We start from the raw sequence: 16,430 nt of genomic DNA on the forward strand, positions 1-16,430 counted from the left end.
TCTTAATCATGTCAAAGACTCTGCATCAAACTGATAACACCAAACCAAAATACTGCACAGTTGCACCACATATATTGATTACTCTGAACTTCCATATCAATGAGGAGTTTTTTTTCACTGTTTTTTTCTCCCACACTGTTTACAATTGATCACTGCTGCACTTAAAAAAAAGCTGTACTAAACAAAATGTCCTTTTGTATACACTCTGTGTTTACAAAATGACAATAAAACTTGTCTAAGTCAAAATATTTCTTGATGTTTTGATGGACCATCTCTGAGGTTGGATGGTGATCTTAGCATCACCCTAATTATTAACTTCTACCTCTGATTCCCTCCCAGATTCAAGACTCAAACCTCAAAGCATGATGGTAAACTCTAAATTTGTCATGAAGACTCATTTGGTTGAAATATATTTAATGAATTTAAAGTTAGTTTTTCCACCCAAGCCAACTTGTAACTAACAAGGTGGTTTGATTATTATTGTCCCTTTGGGGAAACCCATTTGTGTCTAAGCTTTAATTGTTTGTGTTAACATGTTCCCAATAATTTATTTGTCATTGTTCATTGTAGAAGTGTGCCCCACAACATGATACTGCCACCTCTATGCTTTACATATTTGATGATTTGGTCATTGTAGTCAAACACAGGACACCCCTAAATGGTACACATTTAGGGGTCTCCTGGATGTCTCTGCAGACCCCAATCTTGCATTTTTCTTCTTCCTTCTTGCTGAGAGGTTTTTTTTAACCCATCTGAGCTTATTTTATTAAAACATTTCCATCTCAGAGAGAAAAAACAAAACCCCATCTCTGGAATGTTATGTATGCACATTACCTTCATTTTTGGATGCAATCATTTAAACAGATGAAGCAAACTCAGTTGCATTTAAAAACTGTACACAGTGATGAATCAGACTCCTAAAAGTCCCTCTTATCGTCACTAATTTTTTTTTCCTCCCAAGATTAGACAAAAAGAGTATGTTTGAGCTATTGCCTTAGAATTAATCCTTAGGTCATCATTCCTTCAACAGATGTTGTGAAATAAGCCATTGGAAGTATGCAAAGCCATGAGATCATCATATGGGCTTTGTTAAATAGTTTAGATATAGTCATTTTAGTTTATGTCAGCCTGTGATCTTAAAGATATTCTTTATAAACTATAGTTCTTAAATTCACTCTTATTATCCTGTAAATGAACAAATACGAATAACTTTGGTCATCTTAACTAAATCAAAACAAGAACATTTGATCACACAGTGAGAAATGTAATGCTTCTTAAATGAACTTTAAGAAGCAAAAGAGATCATTCCAGGGCAGGGATGATTACAGATCTCTGTGAAGCACATAAGGGAGTCACAGAGTAGGCGCAGCAGACCAGGTCTGAGGTGATGATAGGGAGCGTTGGCCATCAGGGACGCTCATTTTTTCAATGCAGTGTATGCAAATATCTGGTTTCCACTTTACTAGGGTGGTGACAATCAACAAATGCAATTTAAGTGTGAATTCTCCACCCTATGCTGCAGCAAAGTACAAAGAGGAGAACATAAATAAAGCCTGTCGTGAACTTTACAGGCCTCACTGCTGCCATATAACCTAAATGAACTTCCAAATCCAAAAATCCAAGGAGACAACATTGCATGAGCAAATCAAATAGTTTTATTCAGATTTTTTTGTTTTTGTTTTCATCCATACAGCAAGAGTCAATTATGGCAACATTAAAATGAGCATAAACAAATCTGGAGACAGAATAGTACATTATTGTGTGACAGCTGTTAGCAAATACATAACTGGTTGGTGCACTTACAGGTAAAAAGCAGTTAAAAGCAAACATGTGCACCCAGCAGGGAAGAAAGACCTTGGTTGCAGCCAGAAGACTTAAAAAGTCTTGTTTTTTTGAGAAAAAACAAAAAAGCGCTTTGGTTATGTAGCGACTATACAAAGCAGCCTCAAGATAGAAACGTATCGACACTGACTATTACATTCATCTTAAAGAGGAATTTGCCAAATGTGCATTTGGTTTGACGAGCCTTCACCTGCTGAGTGCACAGCAACGAAAAGCAGGAACGACTGCTTGTGAGTTAGTGGGGACTGGAAGTCTCTATCTGAACATATCTGAGGTGGACGAGTGCTAATAGGTTATTATCCGTTAAATAACTTGTTTGATTGGAAACACTTCAGTAAGATGACTCAATTTTAAAGTATTATTTCTCCACACTGTAGATAATTTCTACTGCATGTATGATTTCAGAAACAAAATAACTTACGATTCATTGAAAAGTACTGTGGATCCTGTATTCTGAAGGTGCCTTCTTTCTTTATATATCTACACAGCTTCTTTTGTTTACATGCAATCAAATCAAATATAATAGAAGATATATTTTTTCATAGATTTATGTATCTACTGTACCATGGGACACTGCTTGTCCAGTAAGTGAGTATATGAACCTTAATGGATATGTCATCCTATCAGAGGCGTAGAGTTAGCGTGACACGGGGACATCTGTTCCCCTGCAACATTCCCTGGCATTAGGAGCCACCTAGAAAATAAGCGCATAGCTTTCTCTGAATGCATTGGCCCAGAAACTAGTGCCCTTGTTTGCAAGCAAATTTTTAGCTGGTCTTCTAATTTAAGAATTTTTAAATTAATCTAGCAAAATTTCTTATAATTATAGATCTTTTTTTCTTTTATTCAAAATAATATCTCATTATGGTACATGTATTTTTTTATTTCTCTGTTAATTTTACTATATACAGAAGTGCAAAATGTTAACCTTTGTCCCTTAGGTTAAAACTCATTATCTGCAGCATTTCCGACTCTTCCCCAGTGGGAGGGGGGAAGTCTCGACTTTCCTCACCCCGTATCTCAACATACATCGACATCAATCTCACTGCTCGTTTTGGCCTGACATTCAGGGCAAACTTAATATTTAAAACAAAACTACATCTCTTTTTGAAATGGATACAGTAGAAAATATTTTTTCCTCTCTAAAACATGGACAATCCATTTTTTTTCCATACAATATAGTATTTTCCAAACATGACATTGACATGTTACAAGGAAGATAAAAGCTTCTCCAACATCTTATTCCTTGTATCAAAAAGTTTCTCATCAATAAAATCAAATGACAAATACAACAAAGGAGAAAGACGTCCAGCTATATGAATGAAGTGAGTATTTAAACACATTATCCTCTACATGGTTTGAAAAAGTTATGAATGTCATACTATCTTAATGTCTACAACGGCTATATGACTGTTGTCAGGTAATAATATAATAAGACACAAAACAAGAAAAAAATCTAAAACTACATACCTCAAATAGATTAAAATTCTTAAGTAGTACATAACACATAAATGTAATGAAATTAAGGAGAGTATTTCTTTTTTTAAGAGAAACAGATTAACAAAAAAAAAAAAAGGTGAAGTTTAAAAGTGTTATGAGAGAATTTCAAAATGTCATTGGTGTTTTTTCTATTTCCTGCGAGGTGATTGAAGGGATATTTGATTGGGTACAGACCCAAACATTGTGATCTAAGGCTTTGTTAGGTATATAACATCGGTAAAGACACAGCACACGCTTCTGCAAAAATCTAAGAGGGAAATAATCATAAAACACATGCAGATGGAGGAAAAACTTGAAATTATTTTCTCATCTGTAAGCCTCAACCTAAATGTAAGACTTAAGAGCAAATCTGTGCTTTGGTTTCATAGAGAGATCAACAAAAGCTTCATATTTTTACTTGAAATGCACGTTGCATTCTAGCAAAAAAAAGAAAAACAGGAGAAGCTAAAACAGTGACCTGACAAATTGAAGTGCACGCATGTTTTAATGACCTACCAGACGTTTAGGGCCTGAAAACAAAAGAGTTTCTTGCAGAGCTACTACTATTTGAAAACGAAGGGAATCAGGTAAAAACACGCTAATTAAAACCATTCCCTCTATTTCCCAGGCTTTAGAGTCGACGGACTTGATTAAAAACTTATCGTGACAAATAAAAATTAGTTAAAAGAGGCATGACGGATTTTAGAAAGACCCTCTGTTTTGATAACAAAAAAAAAAACAAATTAAACCCCACTTTCAAATCTAAATCATTCTAAAAAAAAAAAAAAAAAAGGAAGATTAAAATAATAATAATAATAATAGTAATAAAAAAACACACACACTCACAATGGAGATTCTTAAAGAAAACAATACAAAAAGAGCCTTACAAAAGTTTTACCTTCGGTAAACAAATAACACTGCTGAGATAACACTCTGGTTTTAGCTGTATGGCCTTGATGGCACATGACAAGGTGAGAAAAGCTAGCCTGGCTGTGCTTTCAAGGTACACAGGTATGTTGGTTAACCCAGAACATTCATATGTCCAACACCCTCATTTCAACATCTAGTTTCACTAGTAGCCGTTTAACACAATACTGTACATGCCGAATGCATTTGGCAGAGAAAAACAAAACAAAACAAAAAAAGACAGAAGAAAAATATCTGTTATTATCATTGTGCCTTTCAGAATTCAATTAAATTCAAGGTGCATATTTGCATTCCACTTGTAAACTATGAAATATGGCTATCGATTACAAACGAAGCTGAAAAAAAAAAAGTAGATAAAAGGAAGGAAACTGTTGGTCTATTAACGTACCAGCACTAGATGTTGTCTCATGTAACATCGCTCTTGACCTCCTGTGCATGCAGTAATGATAACAAGTAGAGCAAACGGATTCAGATACACCGATGTATCACGTGATCCTCCTCTTCTTGGCTGGACGTTGACTCTGACGGCAAATTCTTCTGGATATTGATATGTGGGAAGATGGCACAGATCATGTGTTGTACCCTTGACGCATGTGACGAGTCCCTCATTGTGGACAGGCTAAGAGATGGCTGACCCTCCTTGTCCCATTGCTTGACATTCTGAAGGTTATGTACATAAAGGCTTAACTCTTTTGGCTTGGACGGTGCCAGCACACATTCATTTGATCTGTAAGAAAACATGGATTTGACTTAAGAAATGTTTAGGGAAATAAAATTCAGCCCCTCACTTTGTTTTGTTTTATACTAAAACATTTACTAAAATATCACAAATTAAAAAAATACGGTGACATAAGTATTCAGCTCTATTTTAACATTGGATAGAACCACATTTTGCTCTAATTAAAACTGAACGAAATTTTGAGTGTGTTTCTACCAGCTTTGCACATCTAGACACATAATTACTTACTATTTTGTCAAATCTTTTTTTTTTTGGGTGAAAAAGCCTGAGATTGGTCCTATTGGATTGAGAATCTGAAAGCATTTAAGGTTGGGCATAAATTCCAAGTGATTCTTTTGACTGCCTGTCATTTAGATCAGTCCATTAACTCACTAACTGCCCTCTTGTGCTAAAGAACCCGTTACCAACAACATGACGCTGCCACCACTATGCTTTATACAGGGATGTTGGGTTCAGAATAATGAGCAGTGTTAGCATGTAGTTTATTAATCAGAAAGTTTATTTCTTGGTATCGTCTGACCAACACTAAAACCTTGTAAGACTTGGCTTGTGTATATATATATATATATATATTCTTCTATTTTTTGCTGGTCTATCACATAAGGTTCACCAAAGTTTGTGGCTGCACTATAGGCTTTAATTCTAGAAAGTGTTAAAACTATTAAAGCAGCAGAGATAACTTGGGTCGCGAAATGACTTGAAATGAATAAAGAGAATAAAACACTTAAAATAGAAACTCACTGTTCTTAAGAGGAACTACATTTGAGTCAAGTACTTGTGACTACTCAGATGATCTGCAGATATTATTGGAATCTGGTGACAGAAAACAGAGACCAAATGAAGCATGTAAAATCAAAAACACTGAGCATCGGCTTCTTAAACAGATCAGCACAATGTAACCACATCCTCTCTCTATAAGATGAACTCTTTGCTGAAAAGAGACAAAGTTAATAAGACATTTCAAGCTTTTATGCTACATTCAGGTGCATTCAATGCAGATTTTCTATTCTAAGGACAAATACTTCAATCAAGGCAGGAGGGGAAGAAGACGACTTAAAGGAAGGGTGAAACGGGGTTGTTGGCAAACTGTCAGTTAGGTGACTTCCCCCATGCAAATTTAGTCCTCCATGTTGTTGACCTTCACACCTCAATCAGATGTGAAAACATGTTGCAATAATGCAATTTATTTTGCCTGGATAATATGCTTCCATAGAAAATTGAAATCTAACGTTTTTAATATTGCATTTCTTTGTTTTTATCAAAAAGTAATAAAGTCCTGCTAATAAACACAAAGGAAATGGAAAAAGCTCTGCTTTATGTGGAAGCAGCTGCAAAAAAAGGAGCAAAAAAAAAACAAAAGTAAGCCAAGCACCGAGGGGGCAAAGACAGCGGCTGTTGCACAAGCTGTGCAAAAAGGTTTTCAAAAATGTTAAAAAAGAAATATAATAAACAAATTTTAAAAAAAAGAACTACCTCATACATACCAATTGCATGTATTCGTTGGTAGTCAACTTTGATAAGGAAGAGTCCTCAAAGGTGGAAAGGACAAAAATCAAGGTTACAATGAGGACACAGAATAAATACACATCAGATACTTTAGTAAAAGTAATTGTTATAATTGTGATTAACTTAATGGCCTAAAGATACGCTTTGCCATCATTTATTAAGACATTTAATATGCCATGTTGGACTGGTGTCGGCCAACAAGAGGGAGTACTGCTTTCTACCCAACCCACCCATTGTAAGACAAGCATTCCAACTCTTTTCATGTGCAGAGATAGATAGATAGATAGATAGATAGATAGATAGATAGATAGATAGATAGATAGATAGATAGATAGATAGATAGATAGATAGATAGATAGATAGATAGATAGATAGATAGATAGATAGATAGATAGATAGATAGAGGTAAAGGTGCAAACCTGATTGGTGGAGGCAGTTGCGAAGGGAACGCTTGTGGCAGATGTGGTGGCTGCAGACACAGTGGCTGGAGTACCACCGTGCATCATGGGAACTTTTTTAGGAGGGAAAATCATGTAAGCATAAATACAAAGAGGAGCAGAGGAGCCACATACAAACCAGGCAAATAAAAGGAAGGCAAATGTGTGAGGGAGATGAGGCGGGGTGGGGGTGGGCATAAATGGGATTCGATTTAACTAGCTCCCCATTCTTACCTCTGCCAATGCCAATAGAGGTCTATTTTCTTGAGAACTTCATTTATTGAGAGAGGAGTAAGCTATTTGGTCTTGCATGCATATTTCAGTATGGTATATTAATAGAAATATTTTGGTGCATAAACTTTTAAAGGAGCATAGCGCAAGTTCCAGAGGTTTTGCCCCCTTTGGCGACAACTTAAAATGACATCCGTGTTGTGCACATATGAAGAAGAGCAGGAAAAGCCCCGCAGTATACTGCTGAAATCACACAGGTTTTTTGTTTAGGGGCGTAACGTCGTCTGAGAGTATGCTATAAATATTGAAGCAATTGTAAAGAGAGTATCTTCCCTTTGTAAGCGAGAAAGGGCCATTCCCAAGGCAAATCTGAACCCTCCTTTTTGAAAGCTTCCCCAGTATTTACTAATTCTAATCCTAAATCCTATCCTTATTCAATCACCGATCAGACTGTAATTTGCCCCTTTTTACTGCACTAGACTGAAGTTTTATTTTCTTACTTATGTGTGGAGTTTGCACCAATCTTCACAATTGTTGCCCGTTTTCTTTTGCTGCAGGTGGAGACTCCATAAAGTAGCTAGGTGAATCAGAAAGCACCGTTCATCAGGGAGAAATTGGCCTGAATCAGTCTCTCATGAACTGACTAATGAAGCCTATAGATGTAACTGCAGCAAATAGAGAAAAGCTGCTTTTACATGTCAAAGACACAAAACTATATTTAAATTTTAAACTTGCGCAATGCACCTTTAAATGTTCACATTAAGTAACACTGAATGGTTCTCTAAAGATATTACAGCAGAGGAGATGAAGGGGGAAGTTATAATTGAACTCCCTTAGTTTTGTTTTTCAAGCAGAAAAAGGATCTAACAAAGCACAGCTCGGTCAAACAAGTTCAGTATTCAGCAACAGTCGTTTCACAACATTAAAGGTCCACATCATTCATCTTAAACTTTGTGGACTTATGCTTCAGTTCACAAAACATCTTTAAGCAGCTAAAATAGCAACTCTCAGGTCACCAAAATCAAAAACAGGATATAAATCCAAAATTTCTACAGGGTAGTTTTAATTTTGATGACCAAAGACTCACAGACACAAAGTTAAAGAAAAGAAAAAAAAACAAAAAAAAAAAAACACAACAACTGAAGAAGGAAAGGCTGGAACCTACCAACGCTGGCTGTAGGTGTCATGCACAATATTGAGCCTGCCCATCATGCAGTGCAACAGGAAGTGGATTGGGTTGGGAAGAGAAATCAAAACAGCCCATCACAAGATTCGTTAGAGGGAAGGGAGAGATAACGTGGGAGAAAAGGTTAATATTTCCCAAACACAGACATCAGTGACTGGAGAAGGTGCAGAGGTGACTAAGACTTTTGTCTGAAGAATAGAGTAGTGTTTAATTTGATAAGTGTCACAGGAGCAGAATCAATAAAACCATCAAACTTTAAATACAGATTTCAGCATTGAGCCCAAAGCAAAGTCTCAGAATCACGAGTAGCCCCCTGTACACTGTTCTGATACAGTCTGATTACAGTTTATTCCATATTTAGCTAATTGCATCCACAATTTTCACTAATCTCAATAGGTTGATATTTTTAATACAATTAGTAGGAAGAAAGAGATTAAAACCCCGTTTTAACTTATAAGGCCATGCAATTTCATACAAAGCACATATATAAGCTCTCCCATTACACTACGAAAATGACATGCAGTGTCTTGCTTAAGTCCTTATCTCATTTAAATGTTGCAACATTTTGTTACACCACAACCTACCAAAGGCTTTAGCATGTGTTTTTAGCCCCTCAGTATGATGCCGCCACTACTGTGTTTTGTTGTTAAGGTATCATTGGACAAAAAAGGTTTCTCCAACTCCAGGCCTTTAGGAGACCTGGTGTCCTGCAAACTTAAAACATCTCCATCCTCCAACATACCAAAATAAATGAGAGGTTCATGATAATTCTGCTGCTAAACTTGCTAATGTCCTTGAGGAGGAGCAGATGCATCTAACAGCTGCACGAAAATCACTCTTGATATCTGAAGTTTGAGAATGGATCTAGAGTTCAGGTTTTCCTCCACATTTAGAGCTGTGTCATTTGTGTTTGACCTCATCCAGAGCTACCATTAGGCTCTTTGCGACCTCCAGTATCTGTAGTAGTCATATAAGAAGGCCCTGTCTTGGTAGGATCCCACGTTGTCTACGTTGATCTAAGGTCACTTCAAAGCTTAAGATAACGTTTTATAACGCAGGTCTGCTTCATACTTATCTACTTACTACCTACATATATACTGTACATACTAATCTCTGACCTTTGTGATGTTTTCCTGGTTCTATTTATTAACAACTAAAAAATCCTGACGCCTTCACTGAAAGATCTCTAAACTTTCAGTTCAGGTATCGGAGTAAAGGGGGCCGTAAACAAACGTGCTAAGCATTTGGTAAGTGTTCTGTAAAGAAATGCACAAAACTTGTTCTCATTTAACATATAAAGACTTTGTTTTAGCCTACATATCCTTTCATAACAAAACTGGAACATCCACTGTTATGAAAACTTCTGCAAGTCACTGGATGTTTTAATTCTGTCGGTTAGAAGTGGAAGTTGTTGTTGTTTACTTTGTACTATAATTTCCTCCTGTCTGATAAATTGTTGAACTATTGCACTGAAATATGCTGCTATCTATCACACAGCTGAACCCCAGCCAAGCAAAGGAGCCAGGTTAGAGTGATCCACCATCCACTGGCTGGTTGCTCCGGAAGCCATACCTGATGGGAGGAAAGCAGCCTGCTGCTGAAACTGCATGCTGGCCAGGGCTTGTTGGTACTGAAGCATGCCGGTGTTAAACATGGCTGTGGCCCCGTTGGCCTTCTCCAGGGCTGCCCGCTTTGGGAGGGGAGCCATGACACTAGGGGTGATGCCCTGCCCATCCACATGGAGGGAGGACAGCGAGAAAGAAAATAAATAAAAGGCAGAGATAGACAGGAAGAGGTGTGTGGAATTTAGAGAAGGTGTGTTAGAAAGAGGCAAAAACAGGGAAGAAAACAAAAACAACGTTAGAGACCCTCAGAGAAACAGTCACAACATCTTTGTGTACAACAATTACAATATATCATCAGTAGCAAGCAAGCAGCAGTCTGACACAAATACTACACAAGCAGGAGCATGATGCCTACTGGAGCTATGAGCTGACAAGCATTTAATATTAATTAAATAGTTATAATTAACTTTACACTCATAAGGCCGACTTATAAAGCAAGCATTAACCATTAAAACAACAAGGCTGCTAACAAAGTGAAACAGGTAGTAAGCACAGAAAAAGGGAGGCTGCACTGCTAGCTCCATGATAAACTGTATAAGCCATGTTTAAGTGATGGTTCACTCTCAGAAAAACAACAAGAACAAAAACAATCAAAAATGGTTTAAAGCCAAGAAAAAAAAAAAAGTTCTTTATTTGCAAGGCATAGCACACTATATATCTTGGCATTAGGCCATTCTTGACTTCTGAGTATTTGTGACAAGATCAGGAGATGAGTGAACTATCATTTTTTCCCCCTTTTTTTTAAACAATTAACCCGATAAGGTAGGATCACTCTTGATTGGTTAGCCTAGCCCCCACCCACATCCATATCACATGCATTAGCAACACAGACATGCACATAATTGGTTGACACTAACAATTAGACACAAGACCAAAGCCATGCCACTTTTATAGAAGCTCTGCTTCCCTAACCCTTGCTCACTTTTGTTAAAAAGGCTGCAGGAAATGAAATGATCGTGGCTCCCAATCACAATCTGCACCACCAAATTTGTGTTTTTTCCGACGCACAAAGCTTTAAGTGCAACACGCCACAATCATTTCATCACAAGCAGATATTACAAAGTATCAAGAGGAAAAGAAACACACATTGCACTGAGACAAACAGTGTGAAAAAGTAGCTAGGTATCTTTGGTTAAAACACTGCTGCACAACAAAGCCACATGCGTGCCAAGCTAAAAGGTGAAAGGTCATAGTACCAGGTCAAAGGTTGCGTCGAGGGGTCGCTTCAGTGATTTGACAGCCGACTGAGTCTTAATTAGCAGGCAGCGAGCACATGATGGCAATGGGCCAATGGGGTTCAAGCGCATTAACATAAACCAGCAAGCAGAGGTGCATCATGGGGGCAGCAGTGCAGTTTGGGTACAGGTGAGAAAAACAAAACAAATAAAAAAAACAAATCATTGGAATGCAATATACAAAGGGGATAACAGGGCTAATGCATGCACAGTGTGGACATTAGCTCTACTACTCAACAGTTAAATCATCATCAGAGAGATGATAACTACTGGTCTACAGAGGTTATTTTCACACAGGAATACATGAAAACAGAAAATTATTCAACATGTAATTAATAAAGAGCCGCAGGGAATAAACAGCAAAATGTATAGAAGTTTAATTTGACATTTTTTCTGTTTCACTGTGCACACTGTAGTCGGGTTGACATTACAATGATTCACCCCCATGTTCTCTGTATTGCTGTACCACTAAAAGCACATGTAGAGATTAACGGACGTGTGTGGCTGCACTAGAATTCACCGGCACCGTTACAGCAGGAAAAGACAGAAGGCACAATGAAGTTTTAAATAATATAAAGAGGAAGAGAAGTTGTATAGAGGAACAACAGAAACAATGGAGTCATAAATGAAGGCAGCCTGAGAGAGAGAGAGAGAGAGACAGAAAAGGAACTGGATTCTGCTCGTTGTCTGAGATGAGATGAACGAGGAACGAAACATTCGGTTTAACAAAAGAGGAAGCAAACCGCTTGACATAACAGCAGTCCTGGTTACAGTAGACTATTGTCTTGTCCTTCTTCATGTCATCCAGCACTGAGCAGATTTGACCCCAAACCAACATGCAGACCTTTTTAATATTTGACCTGGCAAAAGCAGAACTGATAATGTTACACAAAATAAAAAACAATTAGGAAAGCGAGACATGTTCAAACATGAAGGTGATCATGAGTCTAAGGGCATAAACTCTGCAGGTACTTTATCTTAAAACTGTTAGGCTTGCTGTGAATGTAAAAACTCCTTACTCTGCATTTTGTGGGGTTTAAATGAGTGCAGCCTTACTAAAAGCGAAAGCTCACCATGGCCGCGGCAGCCGTGGCCTGGTTCACCTGATGCTGGGTGGCCTTAATTTTAGCCTGCAGATGGGCAGGAGGGTGGAAGTACTTGCACTTTTCCCTAGTGCACCGACCCTTGATGTAGTCCATGCACACGGTTACGGTGTTATCGTTGGTGTCGATCATGGTGCTATCTGCGGGGTGAGCGAAGCGGCACTCGCCCTCCCCCCGAGCACAGTTTCCCCTCTGATACTCACGACACACCTGAACAACACAGAGGGATATCAAATAAATATCAAAAAACAGTGTGAGACAGCTGACATGTATAAACATGTATTAGTTAAGCTCACAGCTTGCTTTTGAATAAATTACAATTAGCATTACTCAAACAAGACATGTTGATCAGAAGTTATTTTAATAGAATCCATTAAATGTTTTAAAGTTCTTTTAATATTGATTCATGACTACAAACAATCAGTAGTAGCAGAATTCTAACAAGTAGAAAATGTCTGAGCAATCAGTGAGGCTATCTGCTCAGATAGCTGATCTGCAATCAGCTGCTCTGCCGGCAAACTGATGATAGCTTGGCAGATGTAGCTTTGAAATAAAGCTACTCTGATAACAGTGATCTTTGGGACTTCATCACTATTTGTTTTCTGGAAAAAAAAAACTGTTTGAGCATTTTAAAGATTTTGAAACTAACTTTAAAAAAAAGTTTTTAAGCAAACTCTGACTAGGATTCATCTAGATGAGACAGAGCAATAGCATCAGCCATATAGTAACATGGTAAGAGTAAAACATAATAACTTGAAAGAGCACAGGGTCACTGACTAAAATTGGTAAATGGAAAATATGAAAATAAATCTTTAAGTTGCTGAAAAATCTCTGTAGCAACCAATAATCAAAACACAACCGATGTCTTTTAACTACCTATTAATAGACACCAGCCTGTTGATTTTAAAATGTAGAATAGAATTGGGTTAAAAATGTATTCATCTAAAAAACACAACAGATGCATCCTATAGTCATATAACACACAAATTGACTGAATTTTCTCTTAAACAGACTTTTTAGCGGTTTTAAAGCTTTTTCAGCTGATTAATAAAAGTGGTAAAGTGGATTGCATTGTCCTCAAGTTAAACCATAAGGATACACTCTATGCAGCCCTTTTCCTTCTTAATAAGGAATGTAAGAGGTGATTTAAGAAATACATGTTCTTTATTTGGAATATTCATTATTTGCTTACACTTGATGTTAATAATTTCATTTCTGGATGCATCTGAAGTATTTTTTGTTGAGTGCAGCGGCTAGTTCGAACACTTGGAAAGTGTTAGAGTTAAGGAAAAGAAAGCAGCCTGTGCTTTTTGCTTAGTCATTACATTATTGGTCAAAATTGTTCCTTTTAAAATGTATTCATTTACTTGCTTTATTGCATGATAACGGGACACAGTTAAGACATGAAAGTAAACATTTGTCAAGCAAATATAATTACTAAATCTAATACTAAGAAGCCTCTACCATTGAGACAGCAGAGGGCAGCACTCACTTTTAAATATTAAGTAAAAACAGCTTTTGTGCTACTGACTCCCCTTACAACTAATATAAAAAAACAATATCAAGAGAGCGAATTTGACAAATACCCATATGCAACATTACAGTAAATAATCTGTTCATTTTCTGTTGTTTTGCTCTTACTGGAAACTGTTGGCATTCTCTTTAACCAGGTGAAATTTTTACACAGGTTCAGACTTCCTGGTAGTGAATAAAGTAATAAAAAAAATCAAATGACACTGTAACATGATTGACTCTGTCAATTCTGACTCACAACTTAGACAGTAAGAGTTTATTTCATTTGTTTTTACACATTTTTTATCTTCTATGAAGTCTATAACGTTTTCAGTTGCTCCCTGAAAATAAACTGGGTGCACCTATTGGGTTGCCTGTTACCTCAAGTCTGTCTGTTCTCAGCAGTTTCTGGGCTGCAGCAGCAGCAGCGTTGGGAACTTGGCTAAGGTTGGGGCTGGATGACATAAGCACAGGGGTGCTGGGCAGGATCTCTGGAGGCATCAGGCTTGGAGACATTGGGCTCAGGTAAGGGTTGAAGGCTGCAGCGGCAGCAGCTGCTGCTGCGCTTGCATTGGTGGCCAGGCCTGGTGTCATCGAAAACATGGGCTGAAGCAGGAAAAAAGTCACATTTAAAATCAATAGAAAAAAACTTGCAGAGCAAATCAATACACTTAAGGCCGGATCTATCAAAGGTTTGCGTGTATAAAAACGTGAGCTATTTCACTGCGCACGCTAAAAAAAATGTACAAACTGATCTATCAACAGCGTGCTAAAAGGATTTGGACTTTAAAACATGCTAAATAGCGCCTCTTATCCATTTAGTACTTTTTCTGCAATGAATATGCAATATGGGGCGTTTACACGCAAAAGTGCGTCTTGTGGGAGGAGAACATGTAAATATATTAATTTAGCGCTCGCAAAGTGATTTATCAAACCTGAAAGCAATTTTGCTACGGTATCTGACTCTATATTTAACATGTTTCAAAAGAAGGTGCAAATGGTCTGTATGCGTAATTGCGCACACATGGCAGCTGTTATTGTCGCAAGAAGGAGACATCGAAATGAAGCAAGGCGACGCAGAGAACGCATTTTTTCACTCCGTGTGAATATTTTTGCAATGAACGAGGACACGATCATCAAAACATATCGTTTATCCAGCATTGCCATTTTGGAGCTGTTGGGGGAACTCCGAATGGATTTGGAGCCAGCCACAAGGAAGACCCACGCAATACCAGATATCACAAAACTCCTTGCAACATTGCACTTTTTTGCATCTGGGATCTCGTTTTTCAGAAGTGCTGTCCGACGTTCTAAATGCCATGTCGCCCTGACGCCCTAATGGAGAACCCCGACCTCTGCGCCTGTGGAGCAACATGCCAATGCTGCGGGGATGCGTACGCGCAGTAATCTCATCCACAGTCACTTCTTGTGAGCCATTTGGTATGTGCATTTTTCTACAGGCCAATACAAAACACCTGTTTTTTTGTTTTTTTTACTGCAGTGAAGTAGAAATTCAGCCACATACCACCTTAGGGAATAAAGGTTGCCAAAGTTTATATATATATATATATATATATATATATATATATATATATATATATATATATATATATATATATATATATATATATTTATTTATTTATTTTTTTTTTTTGGAGGGGGTGGGGGTGTCACTGTAAGATAAAAATTTCATAATGCACTAGTTTGCACAAACTACAAACTACTTTGCCGCAAACCACAAAACGCGCAAAACCATCATTTAAATAGGGCGTCTCCAACAGTTTTGCACCTGCCACCAGTTACGCAATCGCTCTTGTTAAATCACCCGCAAACCATGGTTCAGCCCCTTGCGCAAAATTCCAGTTTGCGAGCGCAAATTACTGCACGCAAAATTGATTCTTGATAAATCCGGCCCTTAGAAAACAGATTAAGCAAAATAGAACGCCTTGAAAAAGTATTCAAACCTAAACCTTTCAATATTAATAACTTTTTAAACAAAAACCTCAACTTCCATGTCATTGTAATTTTTTCACAGTATTTTATTTGGAGTCGATGCACAAATATTTTGAATTATTGTAGGTAAAAATCTAAAAAGTGTTTTGTGTGTCTGTTTTCAGCACCCCTAAATAAATATAACTCAGTGGTATTGACTGGATTTTGAATTCAACACCTTGCATAACAGCACAGTGAACTTGGTAAATTCAACAAATGTACGTCCTCTCACCATGGGGGGTAGCTGAGTGCCAGGCATCATAGCATTGGCGAGCTGCATCTGCTGGGCTAGCATGGCCATATTTTTCTGCTGAATCAGATTGTTCCTGCCATTGATCTCCAGCTGGGTCTTTAGATGGGGAGGAGGGTGCAGGTACTTGCAGTTCTCCCTGGAACAACGGCCCTGAGAGGAAAAAAGAGAGTGACAGAATCCTGTATTACTGATAGATGCAGGTATTGTTTCCGTGAAATGTGTAGACAAAAGGGTGAGTATTGGCATGGATGATGCGACAAGACAGGTGTCACAATACGATATCACAATATTGCAATATCACTATATATTGCCATGTGTTTCCTAGCTATCAAATTAAAGGTATAGATAAAAAAACAAGTGCTT

At 37.6% G+C, this 16,430-nt stretch overlaps 1 protein-coding gene across 12 annotated transcripts; it reads right to left on the reverse strand.

Moving 5' to 3' along the window:
• Nucleotides 1–1,632: 1,632 nt before the first annotated feature.
• LOC119775355 (muscleblind-like protein 1) lies at nucleotides 1,633–16,218 on the reverse strand. 12 transcript variants are annotated; one of them, XM_038273288.1, is made up of 10 exons: nucleotides 16,047–16,218; nucleotides 14,204–14,428; nucleotides 12,281–12,520; nucleotides 11,169–11,222; nucleotides 9,920–10,073; nucleotides 8,327–8,362; nucleotides 6,913–7,004; nucleotides 6,472–6,498; nucleotides 5,729–5,800; nucleotides 1,633–4,975 (listed from the first exon to the last, which is right to left on the reverse strand). In XM_038273288.1, exons 1-9 carry the CDS (start codon nucleotides 16,113–16,115, stop codon nucleotides 5,744–5,746), a joined length of 954 nt encoding a protein of 317 aa, XP_038129216.1. In that variant the 5' UTR covers nucleotides 16,116–16,218; the 3' UTR covers nucleotides 1,633–4,975; nucleotides 5,729–5,743. The 12 variants fall into 12 exon arrangements, with proteins under 12 accessions (XP_038129216.1, XP_038129215.1, XP_038129219.1 ...); XM_038273287.1 differs by having other exon boundaries at nucleotides 6,472–6,516; XM_038273291.1 differs by lacking the exon at nucleotides 11,169–11,222 and having other exon boundaries at nucleotides 6,472–6,516.
• Between the last annotated feature and the right edge of the window lie 212 nt (nucleotides 16,219–16,430).

Source organism: Cyprinodon tularosa, unplaced genomic scaffold (genome assembly GCF_016077235.1).
Source record: "Cyprinodon tularosa strain WSP-4 unplaced genomic scaffold, ASM1607723v1 ctg868, whole genome shotgun sequence".
NCBI lineage: Eukaryota > Metazoa > Chordata > Actinopteri > Cyprinodontiformes > Cyprinodontidae > Cyprinodon > Cyprinodon tularosa.